The sequence below is a fragment of the Alternaria ethzedia genome (genome assembly GCF_023757985.1).
Source record: "Alternaria ethzedia strain BMP 0044 chromosome Unknown scaffold_52, whole genome shotgun sequence".
In the NCBI taxonomy this organism is placed as follows: domain Eukaryota; kingdom Fungi; phylum Ascomycota; class Dothideomycetes; order Pleosporales; family Pleosporaceae; genus Alternaria; species Alternaria ethzedia.
The window spans coordinates 110,443-134,727 of NW_026056245.1; the positions used below are offsets into that span (position 1 = coordinate 110,443).

The 24,285-nt window shown below is 49.0% G+C and overlaps 8 protein-coding genes across 8 annotated transcripts; 6 read left to right on the top strand and 2 right to left on the bottom strand.

Moving 5' to 3' along the window:
- Nucleotides 1-38: 38 nt before the first annotated feature.
- J4E87_010616 (uncharacterized protein) lies at nt 39-2,522 on the top strand (the record flags this gene model as incomplete). Its single annotated transcript, XM_049382188.1, has 2 exons — nt 39-1,292; nt 1,818-2,522. The coding sequence occupies 2 exons, from the start codon at nt 39-41 to the stop codon at nt 2,520-2,522; spliced, it is 1,959 nt and encodes a 652-aa protein (XP_049228096.1).
- A 335-nt stretch (nt 2,523-2,857) lies between these two features.
- Nucleotides 2,858-3,820, top strand: J4E87_010617 (uncharacterized protein; the record flags this gene model as incomplete). The annotated part of the gene is made up of 2 exons (XM_049382189.1): nt 2,858-3,104; nt 3,159-3,820. The coding sequence occupies 2 exons, from the start codon at nt 2,858-2,860 to the stop codon at nt 3,818-3,820; spliced, it is 909 nt and encodes a 302-aa protein (XP_049228097.1).
- A 1,542-nt stretch (nt 3,821-5,362) lies between these two features.
- Nucleotides 5,363-8,000, bottom strand: J4E87_010618 (uncharacterized protein; the record flags this gene model as incomplete). Its single annotated transcript, XM_049382190.1, has 3 exons — nt 5,363-6,713; nt 6,773-7,410; nt 7,461-8,000. 3 exons carry the CDS (start codon nt 7,998-8,000, stop codon nt 5,363-5,365), a joined length of 2,529 nt encoding a protein of 842 aa, XP_049228098.1.
- Nucleotides 8,001-8,534: 534 nt separating this feature from the next.
- On the top strand, nt 8,535-10,178 carry J4E87_010619 (uncharacterized protein; the record flags this gene model as incomplete). Its single annotated transcript, XM_049382191.1, has 4 exons — nt 8,535-8,870; nt 8,952-9,152; nt 9,211-9,312; nt 9,639-10,178. 4 exons carry the CDS (start codon nt 8,535-8,537, stop codon nt 10,176-10,178), a joined length of 1,179 nt encoding a protein of 392 aa, XP_049228099.1.
- A 463-nt stretch (nt 10,179-10,641) lies between these two features.
- J4E87_010620 (uncharacterized protein) lies at nt 10,642-12,168 on the top strand (the record flags this gene model as incomplete). The annotated part of the gene is made up of 3 exons (XM_049382192.1): nt 10,642-10,836; nt 10,890-11,631; nt 11,687-12,168. 3 exons carry the CDS (start codon nt 10,642-10,644, stop codon nt 12,166-12,168), a joined length of 1,419 nt encoding a protein of 472 aa, XP_049228100.1.
- Nucleotides 12,169-12,659: 491 nt separating this feature from the next.
- Nucleotides 12,660-14,945, bottom strand: J4E87_010621 (uncharacterized protein; the record flags this gene model as incomplete). The annotated part of the gene is made up of 2 exons (XM_049382193.1): nt 12,660-14,840; nt 14,925-14,945. 2 exons carry the CDS (start codon nt 14,943-14,945, stop codon nt 12,660-12,662), a joined length of 2,202 nt encoding a protein of 733 aa, XP_049228101.1.
- A 459-nt stretch (nt 14,946-15,404) lies between these two features.
- J4E87_010622 (uncharacterized protein) lies at nt 15,405-17,646 on the top strand (the record flags this gene model as incomplete). The annotated part of the gene is made up of 3 exons (XM_049382194.1): nt 15,405-17,023; nt 17,075-17,213; nt 17,266-17,646. The coding sequence occupies 3 exons, from the start codon at nt 15,405-15,407 to the stop codon at nt 17,644-17,646; spliced, it is 2,139 nt and encodes a 712-aa protein (XP_049228102.1).
- A 586-nt stretch (nt 17,647-18,232) lies between these two features.
- J4E87_010623 (uncharacterized protein) lies at nt 18,233-20,613 on the top strand (the record flags this gene model as incomplete). Its single annotated transcript, XM_049382195.1, has 3 exons — nt 18,233-19,303; nt 19,703-20,521; nt 20,587-20,613. 3 exons carry the CDS (start codon nt 18,233-18,235, stop codon nt 20,611-20,613), a joined length of 1,917 nt encoding a protein of 638 aa, XP_049228103.1.
- Nucleotides 20,614-24,285: the final 3,672 nt, after the last annotated feature.

Below are 24,285 nucleotides of genomic sequence, written 5' to 3' on the forward strand. Positions count from 1 at the left end.
GTTGAGCACCGTAGAGACTACCTACTACCAATTGCACCATGCCACCAGCCATAAATACCTCCGAGCGTGACGAACGCCTTAGTCTGGTCGATAACATCAAATCTCTATGGAAAGTGGCGAATCCTACAGACATCATCCCCGAGGTTATGCGATATCCTGGGCATATCGGTACTTGGCCTCTACCCATCCTACGCGCCATAAGCTACTTGGCTAGTGGTATGCCGGGTGATGAGGGACGGGGTCTGTTCGTGCATCTTCTCAATAACGGCCACATGACGAGGATGACAGACGAGTCGACTACTCATGAACCGCAGCTACAGTTATCTGATCTGGAGTTTGTCCGGGACAGCGTTGAACTGGAACCGGCGGCTGTGACGGTAGAGGAGGAAGCCGCCTCAGTCCAGAACGATGTTACACATCCCCAAGAGCGCCCAGAACGAATACTTCCAGAAGATGAAGATGAGCCGGAGACTTTGAAGTTGAAGTTAGATCTGTGGATCCAATACTACTGGAACGTCACTGATATCAAAGCCCTTGTTCCCCGGAACATGCGGCAGCTAGACAAATTTGGAAAGCCGACCAATCGGGCGATGCACAGCTCCAGCGACCACAAGGATCTGTTGAAGGTACTTTACCAGCTAGCTCGCATCACAAAAGGTCGAAAGGATGCAGCATGGGCGCAGATAGAAGAGGCGTGGAAGGCAAGAGGAGGCAAAGCGTTTGCAGAATCAGACGTCAAAGTCGCTCTTGATCACTTCCGTGACCTACGTGAAGAAGAAGAAGATGATGACTCTGTTACCAACAGTCGAAAACAATTACCTATTGCACATTCAAACCCCGACGGCACTACCGGCGAGGAGGGTCAGGATGGCGCTATCAACACCCAGCGGGGAAATCAGCATCGCGATGGAAGGCAACGGAAAAGACGACGACGCGAATCTCGAGCCACCGAACCCGACAGCCACGACAGTGCTGATCACCAAATGCTACTGTCCGACGTGGATGTCGCAGAGGCGGAACACTCGATGGCTCGCAGCCGACGCTCGTCAGTCATGGTAAGACGTGACAGCGACCGCACGAGCATAGCGACCCACGACGCTACGGTTGACGAGGCTGCTTCGAGCTTACAAGGTGCGCGTGGAGCATCGACCTTACCGCTAAAGAGGAAGAGACGGTATTCACTAGACGCAGATGAGACAGATGTTGATGAGGAAGGTAGCAAGACGGGTGATGATGGAAAAGATGAGCGTGAGCATGCGAAACAGGAGCACGTTGAGCTGGAGCCAGAGGAGGTTCATAAACTGCCAGAAAAATAAGCCGTGTTATTTGAGACAGAGAACGCACCGCGAGATGAGGACGTCGGGGATTAGACAAGAAGTTGAAGTAATGTAGATAAGACATACTGCAAATCATGTCTCAGGCTAGTACATGACATAAATAGCGGTGCCTGCGACTGTCACGTGTAATTGTAGCATTCTAAGTTGTTCATTACTGTGGCTCAATGGCGAGTGGGGCTTAACCGATCCCGATATGTGCCAATAGACGTGTAGCACACTGCAGATCCAATGTCGCACAGCAGCAAAAGTACGAACGTGGGAAACTCGAAGCCTCTATGAGCTGGTTCCTCGAACGCCGCGCAAGTCCGGGTTTTGAAAGGGAGTTACCCCGCATTGTTCGCCTCTCGCCAAAAGCCCAACCGCCTCAGCTTCAGAATGACGAGCGAGAATCCCGCCCCAAATAGGCATACACCAACTCAGGTAAGCAATTTTGGACGTCAAAGAAGCGGGCGGTATTGATGCTATGCTATAACTCGGCAGCATTCACCTTCAGAAGTGGATACTACCCCCAAAGATACTCTTATCACGATCGGAGATGTCAAATACGATATCGACCTCTCGCAAATACCCTACCTGTCGTCCTTTGCCGATTTCCAAGCCAAAGCCCAGCCCGACGCCACCGAGTTGGTCCACGGCCCGATACCTCTTTTCGACGTAGCTTTGAAGGGAATCCAATCGGGTTATCGTCAATGCTTCAGGAATCTTCCCCCCGAACTTCAACAGTACCACGTTCTATGCGAAACATACGAGTTTCTCGGCATTAATGTCCTCGAAAAACGACGTATCGACCAGATCTTCAGCGATCTGAGGCTCTGCAGGATAGATTGGGACCCAGAGGATGAAGATACCAAGGGTGTTAAGTCGAAAGCACGCGACGCCGCTTTCAGGTTGCTGTATCTCATCCTGTTGGGCGAATTTGAGGATGGTAAAATGGATGGCGACAAGGCGTACAACGCAGTGTTGTTCGTATTATCCCATCCCGTGACGTTCAAGTCAAGGACAAGAACCGTAGTTCGGGCGGCGTATGAAGAACGTTTTGTTGTCTCGCGGAAGCAGATAAAGAGACTAGATCAATGGCTGAAGGGAGATACTGCAGATGATAGCGAAGACTACACCACTCCAGAGGAGGAATCGCCCGAGGAATACTATGGATCGGATGAGTACTATGAATCAGATTGGTCGTAGTGATTGGGAAATACGTGCCGTTGGTTAGGAAAACATGCTTTCATCGTAGAACACCCGGCGATCACGCGATCACGAATGCTTGCTGCGTTCACAAGTAATCACAGTCATCTGCATTATCCCGCATGTCAGTAGCAAATAGAATACTGCCATCTTGCCCATCTATATCAGTAGTAGGAATGCTCTCCTGTCAGTCTTAAGATCCTCATTTCACTGTCGATATCACCATGTATCTACCAAAGGACCATCCCGATCGTGAAGAGCGAATAATTCTCGCGACGAAGATAACATCTCAGTATGAAACCACCACCGAAGGCACTGCGTGCATTCCTCTAACCATGCGCTACCCGAAAGACCTTCAGTGGTGGCCTATCGAAATCCTGCGGGCCTTGGGTGACCTCGCCGACGAAATGCCAGGTATCGAAAACGGGAACGACGTCTACGATCTACTGGTAGAGAGCAAAATGAAGAGGATAAAGGACAGCTCGTCAGCAGAGATACAGCTGAGCGACATATCATATGTTCGAGATCGGAGATACAACAAGGGAAAGCATAAGATGCCTGACACACATGCGGACGATGAAGGTATGTTTATGTCGCATACTGTGTTCGAAGTTGCAAAAGAGCTAATTTGTGCAGAAGCAGGCTCCAACGGGCTTGCAACTGATGGTGACGAGGTAGTCGATCCGGTTGATGACACAGACGACGCAGACGACGCCATCAAGCCCGGGAAGACCTCTGCAGCAACTGCCTCACTAAACACAACCGACGCGATCGCCAATCAGCAAGATGACGACCCCGCTGCCCTTCCAGCTGCCATACTTCCCACGGATAGCCAAAAAGACAAGTACAGAAAGTGGAACCTCTGGATCAACCACTACTGGCAAGTACAAGACTGCAGGGATCTTATCCCAGTTAACATGCTCCAAAGACATAACAAGATACCAATTCGAAGTCGGGAGTTGAAAAGCTATGGAACTAATGGAAACGGTGAGGTCTTGCAGCTGCTCTACGAGCTAGCCAAGATAACTCGAATGCAACGGAAAGATGATGCGTGGAAGATTATCAAGGGACACTGTGCCGACAGACCGATGCGTAAAGATGGCTACAAGGCGCTTTCGATTAGCGATGTTAAGTTTGCTCTTGATTACTTCAGGGATTTGGCGCAGGATGAAGGGGAGCCGTCTGACTCTGCTCATGGAGTGGCTTCTGCAGGGGCGTCGAACGACACTGATACTCAAGGTCAAGAAGAGATTGAGGAGGAAGCTTCTTTGGCTGGAGACGAGAATCAGGAAATGTAGCAAGCAGGTCATGAGAAGAGTGATTATAGTCAAGACAATTAGAGAAGAGAAGAGACGTGAGATGCGCTAGATGTAGGAGAGGATCAGAAACGCCCAGTTGACAGTTCAATCTCTTCCAGCATGAACAATGTATAGCAATATTAGTCCCTCATCGCGGAACCCAAGATTGATATACCGGTCCTCCTCCATCAAGCTGTTAGCAAGCCTAACAAGATATCTTAGGATCGCCTTAGCTAGAGCATAGCAAGGCAACTACATACTAGTAAGAAGTTAGCAAAATATCTTAAGAGCTATCCGTGGCGGCTACTTTACCCTACCCCAAGGCCCTTCCAAGCCATCAAAGTATGATTATAACCCTTCACTTTCGTTACAGCTTTTGACCCCACAACCCCAAACCGGCATTCCGTTTCCCCAACGCCAGATCTCGCACAGTATCTGCACCCAGAGCCATCACCGGGATCACCACTGCAACGGATCTTCCTCTCACGGCAACGGGTGCACGTTATCTTGGCCTGACGACTCCTCACAGCCAGCCTTTGCTCCTCGCTCAGTGGTCCAGGTCTCCGCTTGGGTGCTTGTTCACCGCTTGATTTATTGTCCAGCTCGTGAGGTTCCTGACGCTCGACTTCAGATTGTTCCTCGTTGGCGATCAATTCGGGTTGTTTGTTGGACTGGGCAGATGTGTCGAGCTCGTTGTCAGGGGAGGGTTGACACGATTGACGGTCCGTATTTATAGCTTCCTCTTGGTCTCGCATTGGTACTGTAGTTGGTGACATTCTCTAGGGTGCTTGTGTAGAAGTGTTGAAGTGCTCTGTCCGGTCAAATGCGCTGATCTGGCGGCTTACAAAAACAACGAAGACGTGGCCGACAATGCGGACGATGAAGTAGAAGAGGAGGTTGATTCATTCTGGTTTTATCCTGGGTCAGCCGAGCTTTTGAGTGGAGTTTGCTGTGTGACAGCCATCTGCGTATCAGCTACTACGTCTGTCGTGAAACATTGGCTCGACTAAATTGAGGAACCTATGACAAGTTATGGCGTGGGATGCATTGGACTTCGAATATGCAGATGATGCATCTCTAGTGATGGATGAACAACATGATTCGGCGTGGACTAGGTCATAGACGTCGCAATCCATGGAAGCACGATCTACTCAGGCTAAGTACTAGAAAAAGGCGAAGCATCTGTATGACATACATATATCTAGGCAGCCATCATTGTTCGATGTGATTAAAACGCCTGTTTAGCTATGTATTTTTGCCACAGCCTCTGGTTCGCGGTCCGAGATTTGCAGTGTGTCGCACCAACTCCGGTCCGCTGACAGTCCATACAATCTTAACGTTGCTACCAGAACCCTTGCTGTAACTGTTGCTGCCCTTATCTCGTGCGTTACTGCCATCACTGTGTTCGAGTTTCAACTCTCCGGTTTAGATCGAGTAAATTCTGTTGTCTTATCGGCACTCCCTCAGCTAGCGGCCGATCTCCAATACGTTGAAGTGTTATCGGATTGAGAACTCCTCTATCGCATGGCATGAGTTGTTGCTTCATCCATTCTGGATCTGGTGTTGTGCCGCCCATTCAGCGCGCGCCTTATCGCGCCACTCGCTAGGTCTTCGGGTATAGAAATAATGGAAGAAGTCTTGGAAAACTGTTCCCTCTTCAACTATGTAGAATTTGAGGTCAGTGTCTCTAACACAAGACGCGTAGTGGGTGACATGCTGAAGTATCTCCCGTGTTTCGCCAGAACAACCATCCGAACCCCATAAATTCTGGCCAGTGGAACGGATGTGCAGCTCCTCCATACGTTCGTCTTCCTTAATGAGCTTGTGAAGCATCCCAGATATCCTGTTAAGAACACGAATATAGAAGTCGCCTTGACTGTCTCCAATGACAGTTTTGTTGCCCTCATTCAGCAAGTAGTCTTTGGCCGACTGATGAACGCAGTGGACTGTGCCGTTCTGCAGATAAAGAAATGATCCACAGCCCAGGACGATCTCTTCTATCGCTGCCACTTTGTCTGTAATATCATCCAGCTCTTCTACGAATAGTGGTAGTTCCGTAACGCGGAGAGGTCTCTTCGCGGTTAACACTACGCCGAGAACGAGCTTGTGAATTTTTACTTCAATGCCGTTCATACTCTCGATTTGCTGGAGCATCCTTTTATATAGCTCTTTCAGCCCAGGAGGGAAGGCTTGCATGGCCGTTTTGTAGACAATGCCAATCGAGCTCTCCAACGTTTTGCAGACCAACGCTACCCACAAGAATGTCCCTCCGGCGTTTTCGATCAAGTAGCCGCGGATGATGACGGCATCCGATAGATCCAGTCTCTTTTTAGTAGCCAACGCCTCGACTTTGTATTCGATGTAGGTATTGACAGCATCAAGAATAGCTTCGGATTTGGGATCGAGTCCAAGATGAAGCATTTGAGGATGCTCAGTAAGCACATCGCGAATATCGTTCCAACCGCGTGAGGATATTATCCACTTGGTGTGTGATAAACTTCTTGAAATCTGTACAATCAGTTCCAAGAGTCTTCTACGATCGTCCGGGTCGATGCATTCGTCCATAGCGTCTATGATGAGGTAGATATTCCCTTGCCGTATATATGTGTCATCCAGCATACTGGTAATGATCTTGGATAGAGCCGTCCATGTGTTTGCGTCGTTAAATAACTTTTCGCCCACGCGATCATACTCAAGTCGTACATAGCGTACAAGTGACGGCTGTTGACCAATCAGATGATGGATGAGACCCCGTAAGACTGCCGTTGCGTTGTTGTTGCGCGGTTCTGATGTCTGGCAGAAGAAGTAAGATATGAGATCACCCGCCGCCACGGTTTGTTCGAGTGCGTCAATGATGCCGCACATGAGCATGGTTTTGCCTTGACCGGGTGAACTGAACAGTATTAGCACGGGTCCCTTACCAAATGGCAATAGGAAGCGCGATCGACCCACCCTTCAACCCACAGTAATCGCTCCTCACGGTCATTCCGCCAACGCCGATAATCCGCGTTGTCAAGTATCCATCGAAAAGAACCATCCAGTAATCCCCCTTTTGCATTTTCGAGCCGTTCTTTATCGTGGCTGGGGTTCGTCAGGAACAGGTGTTGGAGACACTTATTGTCGTCGGCACTCTTCGTATACGCCAGGGAGTGCGCCGTTTGTTCCTGGATACTCGTCACAATGTTATGCAGGCTGATGTCCTGTGACTCAGCTTTCTCCGTAATAGTTTGGAGTTGGTTGCGGATTTCATGCGTGTTGAACTGAGCTGCATCTTGGCGTATCGATTCTTCCATCTCCTTGATCGCAGCCAGCTCACCTTCCCAATCATCCCACTTGACAAGGTCTCTTGCAAAAACAGTGCCACGTTTGCGATGGTATGTAATGATACTTTTGATCTGGTATGCCAGAAGACGAGTGTAAAGGTCGACGAGATTCTTCTCGAGTTGTTCTTGCAGCGGCTGCGATCGTCGGGCTTCTTGGTTTCTCTCTAGGAGAAGATCAGCTAGATGCCAGTACCAATCCATCCTCGATACGACGTAAGCGATTCCATCTCTATTAGAAGACTGTTGGGTGAGTGGATTCATGAGTATCTGACATGCATCAGCCATGTGCTTGCATCATCAAAGTTCGCCAGCCATACATCAAGAGCAAGGCAGATCGGTACCCAAGCTATGGAGGCTTCTGGAGAAGCTCTGGTAGCTGTTGCGACGCTATCCTTGACGACATTGAATACCTGCAGGCCTTGCGCGACTGCTTCGTTAGTCGCAGCTGCTTTCTCCGTCCTGAGCAATCCAGAGGCAACGAGCTGTCGCATCTGCAGTGATCTTGGCTGCTCTAGGCTGATCTTGTTGATCTGTGTATTGAGGTCCACGGCCTTAAGCTCTTGTCCATCAATTTGGCTTGATAGGATGCCCTCATAGTGTTCGATCAATTTCGGATCCTTTGATTTGAGCTGGTCGTATGCCAGGTTCCATAGACGTCCGGGTAAGCTTTCCGCTACCAGTTCTGGGGTGCTGGTGCTCGTTGACTGTACATCCGTCGTGGAGGAGGTTTTCGGCCCCTCCTCGCTCCGCTTCTCCTGGAAGTCGTCACTGGTGGCCACAGCGACTTGTAGTGCCGATGTCCTGGGCTTCTCTCGATCCTTTCGACGGGAAAATCTGAACAAATTGCAACACCCCATTATTGCGGAAGGTATGGAAGGCGAGTATGAAGTAAGGCGAATTGGGAGGGAGGAACAAGATGCAATACAGCCTTCCAGCGACTGTGCCGCATGAAGCATGCATGCGGGGGCCTACCTCGACATCATTGGCCGTCCACCCACCATCCGATAGCATGCATAGGGAAAGTATGTCGTCGCAAATTAACCAAGGCTGTACTCATCCGATGTAGCATTCGATGATTGGATCAGAAGGGCTTGTACACCGAAGTGCATACATGCCGTTGGCTTCGGGTGCAGTGAACGCCACCGTCGAAGAGTGCGCCATCTCATTGGTGTCAGATCTTGCGCTGGAGTCGGATGCCGTCGCGCGATGTTGGGGTGTTGGAAGTGAGCGACGTGGACGCGTCGATGCCGTCTGAGGTTTGTAGCGCGACTTCCTGCCCATCTTATCAGCGACTAGCGGCGATAACGTCATCGATCACCAACACCAACAGCCTCACGCATCCCATCCCACCAGCGCTCAAACCGGCGGAACAGCCTATCAGCTAGCACAACATGTCACGCACCTCCACCTCTCCAGAGAAAATAACCCAAATTTACACCCCCAACCCCTCCGGCACCGAACCCGCCAACACCCGAGCCATCATCTCAGCCCTCAACCTCCAGGTACACGTCGAAGGCGGCTACTATGCGGAAATCGATCGCAATCCTCTCACCATTCCCAATCCTTTCTTAGCGAAGAACGGCGGCGATGAAGAAGAGGATGTGAAGAATACGGCGGAGAAGCCCATGTCAGGTGACAATGCAATCAGAAACGCGAGCACGAGTATATACTACATGTTGAGTGCAGTGAATCCTCAGGGACACTTTCATCGGAATAAGGGGAGGACGGTATGTAAAGACCCTATTGTTCAAAACATGAAATGCATGCAATAGTAGTAGTGAATTACTGACACTGAATCCTGTGTATAGGTACACACCCTCATCTCAGGTCGAGGTCGTTACGTCCTCATCCACGCCGACGAGCCCGGCACTAAGAAGCGCATCGAAACGTTCGTGGTTGGGACTGATGTCACGAAGGGAGAGAAGAGTGTATGGATTGTTGAGGGTGGGAAATACAAGGCGAGTCTCTTGCTTGACGGAGCGGAAGGGGAGAGATTGCTGATTAGTGAGGTATGTGCTTTCACCCATGAATAGTGACCGCATACGTCTGACTAACGCGATTTCTTAGACCGTGATACCCGGCTTTGAGTTCTCGGATCATGATTTCCTCACGATGGACAAGTTCAAGCAGATTGTGACGGACGAACAGGCGAAGGAACTGGAGTGGTTGGTGAGGAAATCGTGAGACCACACCCAATATCAGACGCATCACGTCGGAGATGCGGATTCACCTGCAAAAAGCAAATGCGACGCTAATCAACTGCATTGACTGTGGCGGAACGCGATGTCGCGTCTTCACGTGTGCGTGATGAAATAATGGCGGGGCGCTATCGATAACGGGCAAAATTATCGATATTTCGTCACGCAAACCCACGCCGCTCAGCGAATCTCTCAGCAACACAACCCGAAATGACTTCAGCATTCGGCCCAATCGCAGGCAAGTAGTCGCGCCGATTTACCCATCCATTTTCTAACGTTTGCCTAGAACAACACCAGGACAAGTTCGACCTCGGAATCTGGCACGCGCTCTTCAACTGGAACAACCTCACCGTCGCTGTCCAAAACCAATGGGGCGGCCCCGACTCCTCCGATAAGCGCGACTGGCTCGCAGGCCAAATTTCCGAACTCTTCGCCGCAGAGCCCCTCACAGACCAAGAAGATGTGGAAGTGGTCCTACTACAAGTCCTCGAGGACGAGTTCGGCGTGCGCGTAGAAGACGAGACCGAAGTCGCCGTTGCGCGCGAAATCATGGCGATACGGAAGGAGATTGGCGAGGGCAACACAGCGATGGTGGATGCGCTACAGAAGAAGTGGGAAGATAGGAAGGGCAAGGAGGTTGCGACTGGGAGTGTTAATGTTAAGGAGACGAATCAGGACTTTGAGGGGGATAGTGTGGATGAGGAGACGGATGAGGATGAGGATGTCGATATGGATGATGCGCCTGCGCTTGTGCCTGCGAAACCGAAGGCGGCTAAGCCTGAGCCTGAGATCGATGAAGATGGCTTCACGACGGTGGTTGGCAAGAAGAAGAGGTGAAGCGGAGAGGGGGGAAAGAGGAGCAGCGATACCAAGCCAGCTGAGGCAGTCGAAGTGTTATGGATGATGTGGATGACCACTGCATGGACGGGAATCTATGGATGCACACAACAGACACCGAGCAGCGAGCGCGCACACCAGCAGCGAGTGGCGACGCCATTAGGCCGGTGTGATGACCACCTTTGAGCATATCGGAAGAAGAAGTTCAGACTCAAAATGAATTCAATATCGTCGCGTCAATAGTCTTGACCATTGTTTGTGTAACGCGAGCGTGCCTGAGCTGGTGATGTCCGCCCAACTGCTAGCGGCAATTGCGGAGCTTCATGCATGGCCCCGCCCGCATTTGACCTGCACCCTTGATTGACCCAACCAGCCTGTGTCTCACGACCACAACAGCATCCTTAGCCCCCGCCCTCTACCCAACCTCCCCTACACCTTGCCTCCCTTCTGGACAGTCGTAGCTATGGATTCCGCCTACGATCACATCCAGGAGGAGAGCTACCCGCAGGACCCCACCAAGCAGTCCGCCGGCGGAGATAACACCCACCAGGAGACGACCAACAACTTCAACGCCGAGTTCCAGGATGCTTACAAAGCTATATCAAGCAGCCCGTGGGCGGCGCGTCTAGGAGGATTTCTGGGGAATGTGAGGAAGCAGGTAAGACCGGCGTGTGGGATCCAAGCTACCCTTTCTGACCATGTGCGGTGTAGGGCGAGCAATACTACGACAACGCAAGCAAGCAGTATGCGCCACAGGTCAAGAATGCCTCCGCCAGCGTATCCAACATCATCAGCCACGCGCGCAAGATCTCCCTCCAACCCGGCGACGCCTCGAGCTCCAGATCCGCGTCCACCCCCCAAGACGCTTCCACCGAGAAAGCGACCGAAGACACAGAAGCCCACCCCGACCGACCCGAATCCCTCACCGCAGACATTGTAAAGGAGGCAGAAGGCATACTATCGCGCTTCCGCTCCGAAGCCGCAAAACGCCTCAAAGACGTAGAAAAAGCCGAAGACGCCGCAGACGAAGCGCTCCTCAAATTCGGCAGCAACATCCGCAACTTCCTCCGCGACGCCGTCACCATCGCGCCTCCCGAAGCCGGTTCGCAAGCCGCTAAAGACGGCGACGTGCTTTTCGAATCCAAAGACAGCAGCGGCAAGAAAGTCGTTCACGCCACGCGCTTCGACGCCCAACTCCACGTTATCCACTCGACGCTCGATTCCTTCCTCAAAGACCCCGCGAGTCCGGAGTGGGAGAACTGGAAGGCGGGCTTTGATGTGGAGAAGAAGACGGAAGCCATTGCGAAGGATTTGGAGAAGCATGAGGAGTTGAGGAGTGCGATGGAGAAGTGTGTGCCGGAGAAGGTGGAGTATAAGGTGTTTTGGTGCAGATATTATTTCTTGCGCCATGTTATTGAGAGTGAGGAGCAGAGGAGGAAGGAGTTGCTTAAGGGTGAGTTGGATCTACTACCCCCGGAAAGGGATGTAACGCTAACCTGTGCCAACAGCATCAACACCCGCCGCCGACGAAGAAGTAGCCTGGGACGAAGACTCAGAGGAAGAAGACGACGATGACGAAGACGAAGAAGAAGATGACGACGAAGACGATTCCTCCGAAGAAGACGACTCCGACGACGACTCCGACGACAACGCTACCGTTACCAAACCCACAACTAAATCCACCACCGCCGCTCCCTCCACCACAACCACAAAGCCCCTCCCCGCAACCAGCACAACCACAACCAAACCCCCAACCGACCTCGCCGCCTCCGTCAAAACCCTCAAACCCACAGACGACGCTAAACCAGCACCCGCGCAACCCCGCCGATCAAACGATGAGAAGAGCGTGGCTGATAGCGACGCGAGTTATGATCTTGTTTCTGGGACGACGACGAGGGCGCCGGGGAGTCCGCAGGATGGCAAGGATGGGAAGGATGGGAAGAAGAAGGTTGTGACGGAGGAGAGTGATGAGGAGGAGGACTGGGAGTAGGATGGGAGTAGGGGGTGGGATGGGATGGTTGGAGGGGTAGGGATTGGAGGAGTAGGCGGTGGAGATGAGATGGGGATGGATATGTGAATATGAATATGAATGATGTGTGGTGTTTTCGGCGCGATGGGATTTTGTGTTTTGGTTATTTGTTGTATGTTGTTTGATGGATATGATGGGTATGAGGTTGGGAGGAACGATGGGTGGCTAGGATATTAAATTTATGTGGAACATTTTTACTACCTACTGTTGTATTGAAGATTTGATGATGAGTGCTCGCTCGCTATGCTACGCTAATTCATAATAATTGAAATTGTATCCTGGGAACAAAAGCCAAGTGGTATCTAGAACGCCATTCTGATGCTTGAAATCGCTCGCTCGCTCTTTCTGCTCTAAACACAAAATGGACATGGGACTATTGACAATCTGCACGCCCCCTCCTCATGACATTCTTCTCTCATCGTAATCGTAGTCTCGTCAACTGCGAGTACTTTCTAACCCGGCTTAGCCACACTACTAGGCGGGGTATCAGGCGGCGCACTACCCGTACGCGGTACCGCAGTCTCACCAGTCTGTCTCCGCGAGAAGTTGGGCTGTTTCATTTGGTTGAGGTGTTGACCCGGTTGTGTCGTTGCTCGTCTTAGGAGAGGACTTGGCGAGGAGACGTTACCCAGACTATGCCGTGCGGTGTGCGAGACCTCGGTGGAAGAATTTGAGCGGACGGTCGGTGTACCAGGTGTACTACCCCGCGACCGCGAGTATGGTGAGGAACCGCGCTGACCGATAGGATAGCTATCGTAGTCGTAGCCTCTGCCGTCGTTGGCCGTGGGCGTATCTGTCCAGCCGTCGCGATCGTGGTCGTGGACTTGGTCATGCCCTTCGTGTAGCTCGTGCTCTAGGTATTCTTCTCCTCTCCTCTTGATCGGACTCTCGTCGTATGGATCAAATCCTACTCGCATCCTCGCTTCTCTCCTCACCCTTCGCCGTAGCTCAGCATCGCCACCAGCACCCACCGTACTGCTATCCGAGAGGAAGAAGTTGAGGAACTCATCTGGGATAGCAAGATGGGAGGATTGTTGGAATTGCTGGAGCGCAGTCAAGCGTATGAGCATCTCCAGAAGCGAGAGTGAAGTCTTGATAGCAGGGAGAGACGTTGGGGCTTGTTGCTGATATTGTGGAGTCGGCGCAGAAGCCTTTTGCGGCGAGGGAATCATCTGGTTGCTGAAATTCGGTTGTGGGGAGGTAGGTGTGCTAGGTCGGAGATTGAGGTTGGAGAAGCGGCCGAGGAAGTCGGGTGGTGTGGGTGTGGCTGCTGGGGATGGTGGAGAAACGTCTTCAGTGAGGTCCTCTGTTTCGTCGATCTCGGAGTCAGTGGTGGGGTCTTCGGTGTATACTTCGAATGCCATCCATTCGAGATCGAGCGTGGGGGGTAGTCGCCAGGGGTATGTAGGCTGCTCGGGCTCTTGCGGAGCGGTCTCTTGCGGGGTGGGCTCTTCGAGGTGTGGTGTCGATTCGCGTCGCAGTTGTTCTTCCAACTCTGTTTGCTCGGGGTCTTCATCATCAGCAACGGTATGTGAGTCGTCCGACTCATAGCCGGGCTCCTCGGCATCGCGTTCCATCATGCGTCGAGGCGGCGCTGCATTGACGTCACGCTTGAGCAGCAAGATGGGGTTGTTGCTCTCGTTGTCGGAACCAATATTCAAGATCTTGCCTGTATCGGCGTAGAAGATCTTGGACACTTCATGTATTGGAATGATCTCACGAACGCCCGCTTGCTCGACGCCATCATATGGTCCCGGTTGGGGTTCGCCATCTTCAAACTCATGCATACGGCCGTCATCCAAGTCTTCAACAATGAGTAGCTGGTAAGCGAACTCTTGCAGTACGCTGTCGGATGGGATGTGAGGGTGTTTAGCCTCGTTAGCGCGTCGACTGTCCTGCCCAAAGGGCGTCGGATAGTCATAGACATTGTCCAGCGGAACTCGCATCAGTGTAACACGCGCCTTGTGCATGACCTCCTTCCATGTCGTCTCTCGCACGTCTTCTTCATGAGCTCGATGCGCGTATCCAGCGAACAACATGTACATGGAGAGTGTGAAGGTGGGACCAATTTGCTGAGCCCTAGGCTTCGATGCGCAATATTGCATGTCGCCCGAAGTGAGAAAGGTGCTCGCCTGTAGAAGCCGTGATGGCGATACAGTAGCTGGGAGCGTAGTTGAGAGACTGGTACCAGATGTGGTGATTGCCAAATTTATCAGCGGCACCGCGTCTTCAATCCGCTCCAGCAACCTCTTCATCTCTTCGATGATGATCTTGAGTTCAACATCGTTTTGGTCGCGTGATTTTGCTTTAGAGCTGCCTCTTCTCGCAAGTTGCTCTTCAGCGACAGCCTTCTCGACACGACTCCCTAAGGTCTGGATGTCCCACCGAAGAGATTTGGTAAGACCCACTGCGGACTCAAGCGAGGTGTTTCCGCGTGCCGCAATCAGTTCGATCATGTCGATTGCTGGTGAGATAATTTTGATCTTGGAGTCGAGTCTCAACTGCAGAGTAGCGAGTTCCTGCTTTTCTCGACCATCGACCGTCTTCATCAGTCGGCCGCATTGCTTGAGCGCATAGTGGCTAGTGATTGCTATGCCGCTTCGGATAGCATAGCTCATAGCCTGCTGGGTGACCTATCACATGTCAGCGTAATCCAAGAATACGAGAAGATGACTCCCTGTCAGTTATGACGTGTTGGGAGTCAAAGCATGTCATACCTTTGCTAAGATTGCCTCCATCTTGCCCTATGGGTTGGGCTTCACCCTTGTATGTGAGGAAGGGGCGGTTGATGAAGTGGTTGGGAGAGAGGAACCATGAGGTCAGATATCAGGTTGCCGGGGAACGCAACCGGGATTAAGTGCGGCAAGTGACGACAAAGTGAATGTTTGAGGCTGGTGAGTGCCTTTGTTGCTGGGCGCCCTGGCCAATGTTAGGCAGCGAGGCGTTGAGTCAGCCCCACACAGCCACCCAAAGCAACCCCGCCAAATCCTGCGTGGGCAGCAGCGACCCGGCACATTTTCACTTTTCGCCGACGACACTCGACACCCGCCCGCTTATATACCTGATAGTCGCTCCCTGGCCGCGGGTCGACTTCACGCATTCTCCAATTTACGAGCGACTCGACCGCACAAAATTCGCACGCCGTCGCACTACACCACCCCGACGACACGACCCATCCCCGCGAGACCGACGTCACCATGGCCGACAGCTGGGAGCAAGAGGAGGAGCGCCTCGCGCAGCAGGCGCAGGGCATGAACCTCAACAACACGCCCACCTTCACACCAGGCGCCCAGACATTCACGCCCGGCGCCAGCACATTCGTCCCCGGCCAAGCCTACGGAGGCTACCAGGGCTACAACCAGTACGGCCAGCAGCAATATGGCGGGTACAACCAATACGGTGGCCAGCAATACGGTGGCTACCAACAGCAGCAAGGTTACCCGCAATACGGGCAGCAATACGGCGGCCAGCAAGGAGGATACCCCAACTACGGACAGCAATACCCCCAGCAACAAAACTTCCAGCCCCAGCAGGCGCAGCAAGGCCAGGCTCCCGTACGGATAGCGAAGCGGGGCGACACCGATATGGCTGGCTCAGAGGGTGCCGCGCCCGCCGAGGCCAAGAAGGAGGCGCCCAAGGCAAAGGTTCTCTCGATTGGTGGCGACAGCGCGCCCAAGGCAAAGGTCCTCTCCATCGGAGGCGACACCACAACCCCAAAGGTCGAGAAGGCAGGCGGCACAAAGGTCCTGAGTCTGGGCACACCTGCCGCCCCATCGGCCGCAAAAGAGAAGGCAGACAAAGAGAAGGGCACCGCTGAGGCCGGCACTAAGGTCACCGCTGCAAAGGCCATTGAGAAGACTGGAGAGCCCACCCCGGCGTCTGGAGGCTCTGGCAGGACCTCACCAACACCTTCCTCGGGCCGCAACAGCCCGACACCGAAGGAGAAGGCTGCCGAGAAGGCCAAGGCACAGGATGTCGAGAAGGAGATGGACGAAGTCGTTGATGAGGCCACCCTTGCCGAGATTTACGGAAAAGAGCACGTCAACATCATCTTTTTGGGTCACGTTGACGCAGGGAAGTCCACCCTCGGCGGAAGTATTCTCATTTCCACCGGCATGGTCGACGAGCGTACACTCGACAAGTACAAGAAGGAAGCCAAGGACGCTGGTCGTGAAACCTGGTACATCTCGTGGGCGCTTGACCTGAACAAGGAAGAGCGACAGCAGGGTAAGACCATCGAAGTCGGCCGAGGTTTCTTCGAGACGGAGAAGCGACGATACTCCATCCTGGACGCGCCAGGCCACAAGACATACGTACCGAACATGATCAGTGGTGCCTCGCAAGCCGATGTTGGTATTCTCGTCATCTCTGGACGTAAGGGAGAATACGAGACCGGTTTCGAGAAGGGTGGACAAACCCGAGAGCACGCCATGTTGGCCAAGACACAGGGTGTCAACAAGATCCTCATCGTCGTCAACAAGATGGACGACCCTACTGTTGAGTGGTCAGAGGACCGTTTCAAGGAGTGCACCAGCAAGGTGGTCATGTTCTTGAAGGGTCTCGGGTACAACCCCAAGACAGACATCAGCATGATGCCAGTCAGCGCGCAAACATTCACAGGTATCAAGACCCGTGTGCCCAAGGATCTGGCTCCCTGGTACGACGGCCCATCACTGCTCGAATACCTAGACAACATGCAAGCGCTCGAGCGTAAGCTCAACGCGCCTTTCATGATGCCCATCGCCGCCAAGTACAAGGACATGGGTACCATGATTGAGGGCAAGATCGAGTCTGGTATCATCAAGAAGGAACAGAAGTAAGTCCTAGTGTTACAAGATTTGATCTGCTTTGTACTGACGGAATTTAGGTACCTCATGATGCCCAACCGGCAAACCATCCACATCTCCGCTTTGTACGGTGAACAAGAAGAGGAAATCCCAGGCGCGACCTGCGGTGACCAGATCCGTGTGAGGCTTCGGGGTGTTGAAGAGGAAGACATTCTGCCTGTAAGATAGCCCGGATGCTGTTCTTTGATGACTTGCTAACTTTGATGTTTAGGGATACGTGCTGTGCTCACCAAAGCGCCCCGTCCACTGCGTCTCCCAGTTCGAGGCTCAGGTCGTACTGCTCGACATCAAGTCTATCCTGACAGCCGGATTCAACTGCGTGCTCCACGTCCACGCCGCACAAGAAGAGGTTACCATTACCGCTTTGTTGCACAAGCTGGAGAAGGGCACTGGACGGAAATCGAAGAAGGCACCGGGTTTCGCTACCAAGGGCATGAGCATCATCGCGCGCTTGCAAATCACCGGTACAGCCGGAAACATCTGTGTTGAGCGATTCGAGGACTACCCACAGCTGGGACGTTTCACCCTCCGTGACCAGGGTCAGACGATCGCTATCGGCAAGATCACTAAGCTCATCACCGACGAGGCTTAAATGGCCGATTAAACCACGCATGATCAGCCCACGAGGAGGAAGAGGAGGAGCCGGATATCTGTATTGACGAAAAGCTGTCGCCATTGAGGCAACATAACCTGAGGTTCCACGGCGTTTGGACGCAAGGCTAGCATAGACCGAGCATCCGAACAATATGATGACGAATATTCTTCCATTTCTACTCATTGGAGTTTCTGTATGTGATGATTTGCGATTGTACATACGATGTTATCAGTGCTCGGAGATAGGCGTCGCGGGATAACTGTGAGACAAGCCTTTTAGTGCCGCAATCAACAGCAACCTTAATTGACCTTCCAAGTCAGGAAGTTTGATGCATGTGCATGAAGGGCTAGCAAGACGCACATGTAGAAGTCCATGACGTCACGCCGCGTCTTCCAGTGAAAGAGCCCCGGCGCATGACAATCGCGACAAAGTCAACCATGGATGGATAGCATGATGATAGCAAGGCTATGCTTACGTCATCCACTCCCGCGGCCAAAGTTCGCGACCGTCACTCCCGCAATAAACCTCACCACCACCACGAACGAGCGCACGTTGCGCAAACCTCCCTCCCCCACCCGCCACGATGCAGGGCTTCAACATGGGGCGGTACTACCCGCCCGACGCCTCGAACCCACCCAGCTTCAACAACTCCTCCCACCCGCTCGGCAAACGCGCCAACAAGATCACCCAAGGCATCCTAACCGTCCGCTTCGAACTCCCCTTCGCCGTATGGTGCAACCACTGCACCCCGCCCGCCATCATCGGCCAAGGCGTCCGCTTCAACGCCGAAAAGAAGAAAGTAGGAAACTACCACACCACCCCAATATGGAGTTTCCGCATGAAGCACAGCGCGTGCGGCGGGTGGTGGGAAATCCGAACCGATCCACAAAACAGCGAATACGTAGTCGTTGAGGGGGCGCGACGGCGCGACTATGGAACTACCGTCAAGGACGATACAGCGGATGGCGACCTGAAGTTCCTGACAGAGGAGGAGAGGCAGAAGAGGAGGGAGGATGCTTTTGCGAATCTAGAAGGGAAAATGGAGGATAAAGGGATCGAGAAGAAGAATAGAGAAAGGGTGGAGGAGTTGTATGATCAAGCGGAGGTTTGGCGGGATCCGTATGATGTCAATGCGAAGTTGAGGGAAGTGTTCCGTGGGAAGAGGAAGGTGTGGAGGAAGGAGGATAGGCATAAGGAGGGGATGCAGGAGAAGTTTAGTTTGGGGATGGATATTGTGGATGAGACGGAGGCGGATAGGATGAGGGCTGGGCTTGTGGAGTTTGGCGCTAAGGATGTGGGTGAGGGGGGTTCGTTGGAGGGTTTGGCGTGGAAGCCGCTGTTTGGGGAGGCGGAAGTGGGGGATGTGAAGGATGGGGAGTCTGCGAGGAAGACGAAGAAGCTCAAGGCGGACGTTGCGAAAGAGAAGTCGAGGCTGGGGTTGCAGCAGACACTTGTGGGTAACACGAGAGCTGTGGTTGATCCGTTCCTCAACAAGGAGGCCTCGCCGACACCGAGAGTCAATCTCGGCATATTGAAGAGGAAGAGAGAGGCTGAAACGAAGGATGCAGTCGCGCCCCCGTCAACATCACGTCAACAGGAGGAGGAGACGGTCACCGCGGTGCCGACGAAGAAGCCAGCCTTGCTTGGGGCGTTGGTGGGATATGACTCGGATTGATTGCACGCCCACGGATTGATTGACGCCTCACGACACTACTCTTGCATTTACTGGCGTTTGGGTGAAGGAGCATACGATACCCCATTTCCTTTGCATTCACTATCAGCAATATACGCGTACTGGTCTTCTGCAATTACTCGGCTTTCACATCCGCTGCGGTCGGAAAGCTTCACACAATGGCATCAGCTTACGTTCACTATTGCAGTCGCCCGCTTGCTGTTCATTTAACACAATTTTGAAGGTTCCTCCATGGCCTTTACTGCTGGTACAACCCTGAAAGTTACACTCGCCAATCTTCCACATCGTTAGCATCTGGCCAATACCAAATCCTTGGCAGTCATGAGTTCAACACAAACCCACGATGATGACACACTACAGGTAACTACTGGGCACTCACCCAAGGGTATCGGGGATCTACCACCAGAACTGCTTCTGAAAATCGCCGACTTCGCTGCAGTCACCGATACGAATTCCAAGAAGATACTCTGCAAGCTCTGTCTAGTCAAGCCTCTCAACCCAACCGCGACGGAAGCGCTTTACGCCAACATTCATGCCGGTGCCGACTTCAACCCCGTCCTTCTCATACGAACCCTCCTCAGCCATCCCTCTCTCGCCGCCCTGGTGCGCTCGCTCAAGCTAAATGCAGTCTGGAATGGATATCGGAACCAGAAGTACCGAATAGCGATATTAAACAGCGATGACCCCAACACCCCTCCAGTAACTCTCGAAGACTTGCAAGGTTTAACTACAGATCCCGTTGTGAAACGGCTACTGCAAGCTCCGGATGTTCACTTCGGAGCTGCAGCATGCGCACTGCTATATCTCCACACACCAAACATACATACCCTGAAGTACGCTGTAGAAGGCCACTACCGCAAACTCAAACTCCCAGAGCTCTCCATCATGGTTACCACGCGACCATGGGAAATCCCCTTTCTACCCTCCCCGCTCTTGAAGACACCAACAAACTACAACCTCCTCAAAAACGTCACCATACGAACCCCCCACATAGACATCGACCGCATCGCAAAGCTCCTCCAACTACCCAACCTACACCAACTAGAAGTCTGGAACCTCCGGGAACTCCAGTCCCGTTGTAACTGGCACTGGGACGCCAACTTATTCCCCGACCACACATCCACCGTCCGCCATCTCACTCTGCGCGGCGGCTACCTCCACGTCGACGTCTTGAGTCTGGTGATACGATGCTGCAAGTCGCTGTCACATTTTGCTTATCACATGGCGCGGAATCATAACCATAGGTTTCAGCTGTGGACGAAGTTCGATAGGCCGACGAGCATCCATTTCGGCGTCGTTGTTGATGCGCTAAGGAAACATCGGGAGACGCTAAGGCATCTGGCGCTGTATAACACGGGGGCTGTAGATAGACGTGTGGCTCCGAATTGGATCCCCGCGTCACTGGCTGACTTGCACAAGCTGGAGAATTTGTGTGTAGACGCTAGTGTCGTCTTCGGCCGCTACTCATGGGGTAGGCTGAAGGATTTACTTCCTGCCTCGCTCAAGCGACTGCATTTACTGCATACCTGGTACGATCTCATGACAGACTGTGTGTTTGTGAGCGGCGCGTTGTACAAGATGTATGACAGATACCTTTTCCCGAGCTTGAGCTTCGTTGAGATGGAGGTGAACAGGGAGTTTTGGCGTTGGGCGGAGGATGTGGAGAAGGAAGATGAGGGGTTCGTGTTTAGGGCGTCGGCTATCAAGGCGCTGCGATCGAAAGGGGTGAGGGCGGTGTATAGGACTCGGGAGGATGGGGAGCATGCGTGGGAGGTTGTTCGGGGGTGGATGGGGGAGTGATGGTCGTGAGATTTCTCTATTTCACTTTGAGTATACTCTGGGGCTATACATGCTTTATGCTTTGCTGTTGTAGGCTTTGTTTAGTGTCTTCACGCTCCCCGCTGAGCGTTGCAACACATTCCATTTTCAGATCTGCTTACCGTCGGTGAAAGTGAAGACACTGACTGCTCCTTCCTCTTTCGTCCTCCGGGTACACCTCAGAAGTCTCTGCCGACTTCTATACCACTAATACGTTATAAGCGCCTAGCTTTAGCTCTATATAATTAAATACGTTAAATTTATTCTAAAATATAATTTATTACTTAATTCTAGTTTTTATACTAAGTAATATTACCTTTTATATACTAGTTTCTACTATCTTAAGATAGCTTAAGTAGCTTAAACTTTATACTATATTAAAACTTATAAACTATAAAATATAAAAATAATATTAGTTTTTATATATTATTTAATATTACTATAAAAGCTAATTTAGCTTATAAAAGTAGCTTTTACTAAAGTAAGTATATAAGTATATTATTAAAAGTAAAAGAGTAAGCTTTATATAGCTAATTTCTTAGCTAAAAAAAAAACTCTAGCTACTAAAGTTATCTTTATATAAGTAAGTAGTATATTTAATAAATAAGTATTATATATACTTATTTAAGTACTTAAAAAAAGTAAGTATAACTTTATATTTTATATTCTTTAAGCTAAGAGTAATAAGTAAAGTTACTAATAAATACTAAGTATTTTTATAATAAGTTTACTAGTAAAATATAAAATTAGTAAGTAAACTAAGTAAGTATAAATATTAAAGTAAATAATTATAAAAATAATTACTATTATAAAAGAAAAAAGTATAAGTAGTATAATTATATATATATTATAGAAGTAATAAAGATACTATAGTATACTTTATATACTTTCTTTTTTAACTTATTACTATATATATAGAATTTAAAGCTTATAGTTTAGTATTACTATTTTATAGTACTATAATAACTTAGAAGTAACTTAGAAATAATAAGCTAACTATAACTTCTATATTTTATATAACTTATATATAAGAAGATACTCTACTAAAAAAAGAAGTATTATATCTCTAAGAACTTTATAAGTGTCTAAGTATAGTAGGTATAAGACTTACTATTTACTAGTATATAATTTACTTATTCTCTATTACTTATCTTCTTCTTCTATTAGCTATTTTTAAAAGTTACTAATAGCGTATATACTCTTTTATATATCTTTCTTTACTCTACTTATAATAAAGCTTTCTAAATAATAAAAGGCTCTCTACCTATAAGTATAAATTAATATTTATAACCTTTAGAGAGAATTAGAAGCTTATTACTTATTTTTTACTCTATTAATAAGTAGCTATAGCTACTTACTACTATTTTTCTCTAAAAATAGTAGCTAAACTTTTTTTTATAAGTTTAATTCTACTTATTTTTTACTTTTATAATCTACTAATAGCTTTATATTATCTATAAGTATTTAATTTACTAGCTTTTAGCCTCTTTTCTTTTCTATACTTTTAGTAAGTATTATATAGTAAAAATAAGTAAAGTTATATTAAAAAAGCTACTTTCTTTTTTAATACTATATATCTTACTATTTATTACTACTTTATATACTAGTATAAGCTAAACGTAGAACTAACTATATCTAGATCTTATTACTTAGATTAAGAATAACTTTTATTAAGTTACTTATCTCTTAGTTATTAGAGTCTAACTATTAGGTAAAAGTCTAGTTATATATATTCTTAAGTAAAGCGTAGATAAGTAGTAGCTTTACGTTAGTAGGCTACTATACTTTCTAGCTCTATTATAGTTACTTACTTATCTTATCTAGTATATAGTGTATAGGCGCGCTATATATTCTTAGCGTAGCTAAGTATAATCTTAAAACTTATTATTTAATACTTTCTAGATATACCTATAAGTAGGTTAGTAATAGTATAGATTTATATTAGTCTAGAAATATATACTATAAGTGTATAAGAAAGGTTACGCCTACCTCTAGATACTTTATAATCTAGATAGTATAGAAGAAGTTACGCCTCTACTTAGACTAAAACTTCTTAGTTAAAAAAAGATAGTAGTATACTAGAAACTTATATAAGATAGCTATATTAGTAATCTTATTATAGTAGTAGAGCTATAGAATAGTAGTAAGTCTACTATTAGTTAGTGCTAGTCTATTCTATTTAACGTTAAGCTTCTTAGCTTACTTATACTATTAGTAAAATATTAATTTACTAATAATACTATTATAGTATACGCTTTTAGCTACTTTTTAATAGTTACTAATAATAAAGCCTTAGGCGCTGTAGAGAATAAGACGCGCGTTAGAATTCTCTACCTTACTAATAGTAAGGCTTAGCTTATACTCTACTACTTTACTATATTACTTATACTTAGTAATATTCTTACGTAGTTATATATAGCCTACCTTACTAAATAAGATAAATATATACTTAATATTCTATAAGATAGTAGCCTATAGCTATTCTACGTAGATAAGTTAGAGAGCTAAGTCTATCTATAGCTTTATATTATTATTAAGAGTTATATCTACTACTAGAGGTAGTGCTATAAACTAATAGAGCTATAGTAAATTATATTTCTATAGTAGTATTATAGCTTTATAGCTCTACTTTAGATTAGTTAAGTTAGTTAGCGTCTAACTAGAAAACTACTTAAGTAGCTATATAACTATAATATTAGTAGTTATATTACTATTAGTAATATTCTACGCTATATCTATAACACTAGTACTTATATCTAGGTAGAGGTCTTAAAGTAACACTATAGCTTAGCTATTCTTTATATTTAGATTAGCTATTTTTAGATAAAAGCTAAGTAAAGTGTATAAAGCTATTTTTAAAAATTTTAAAAATAGCTCTACTACTAGTGTCTATACTTTACTAGACTAGTTTTAGATAGATCTTAGAACCTATCTACTTTACCTAATCTTATACTATAGTAGAATAACTTAGTCTAGACTATATTTAAGCCTCTTATAATATATATATATATATAGTAAAGTATATATTTTATAGCTAATAAGGTATAAGTCTAAGAGCTACTACTATTTATATAGCTAGAGATAGGTACTTCTTAAAGTATATACTAAAGTTATCTAAGTTTTAA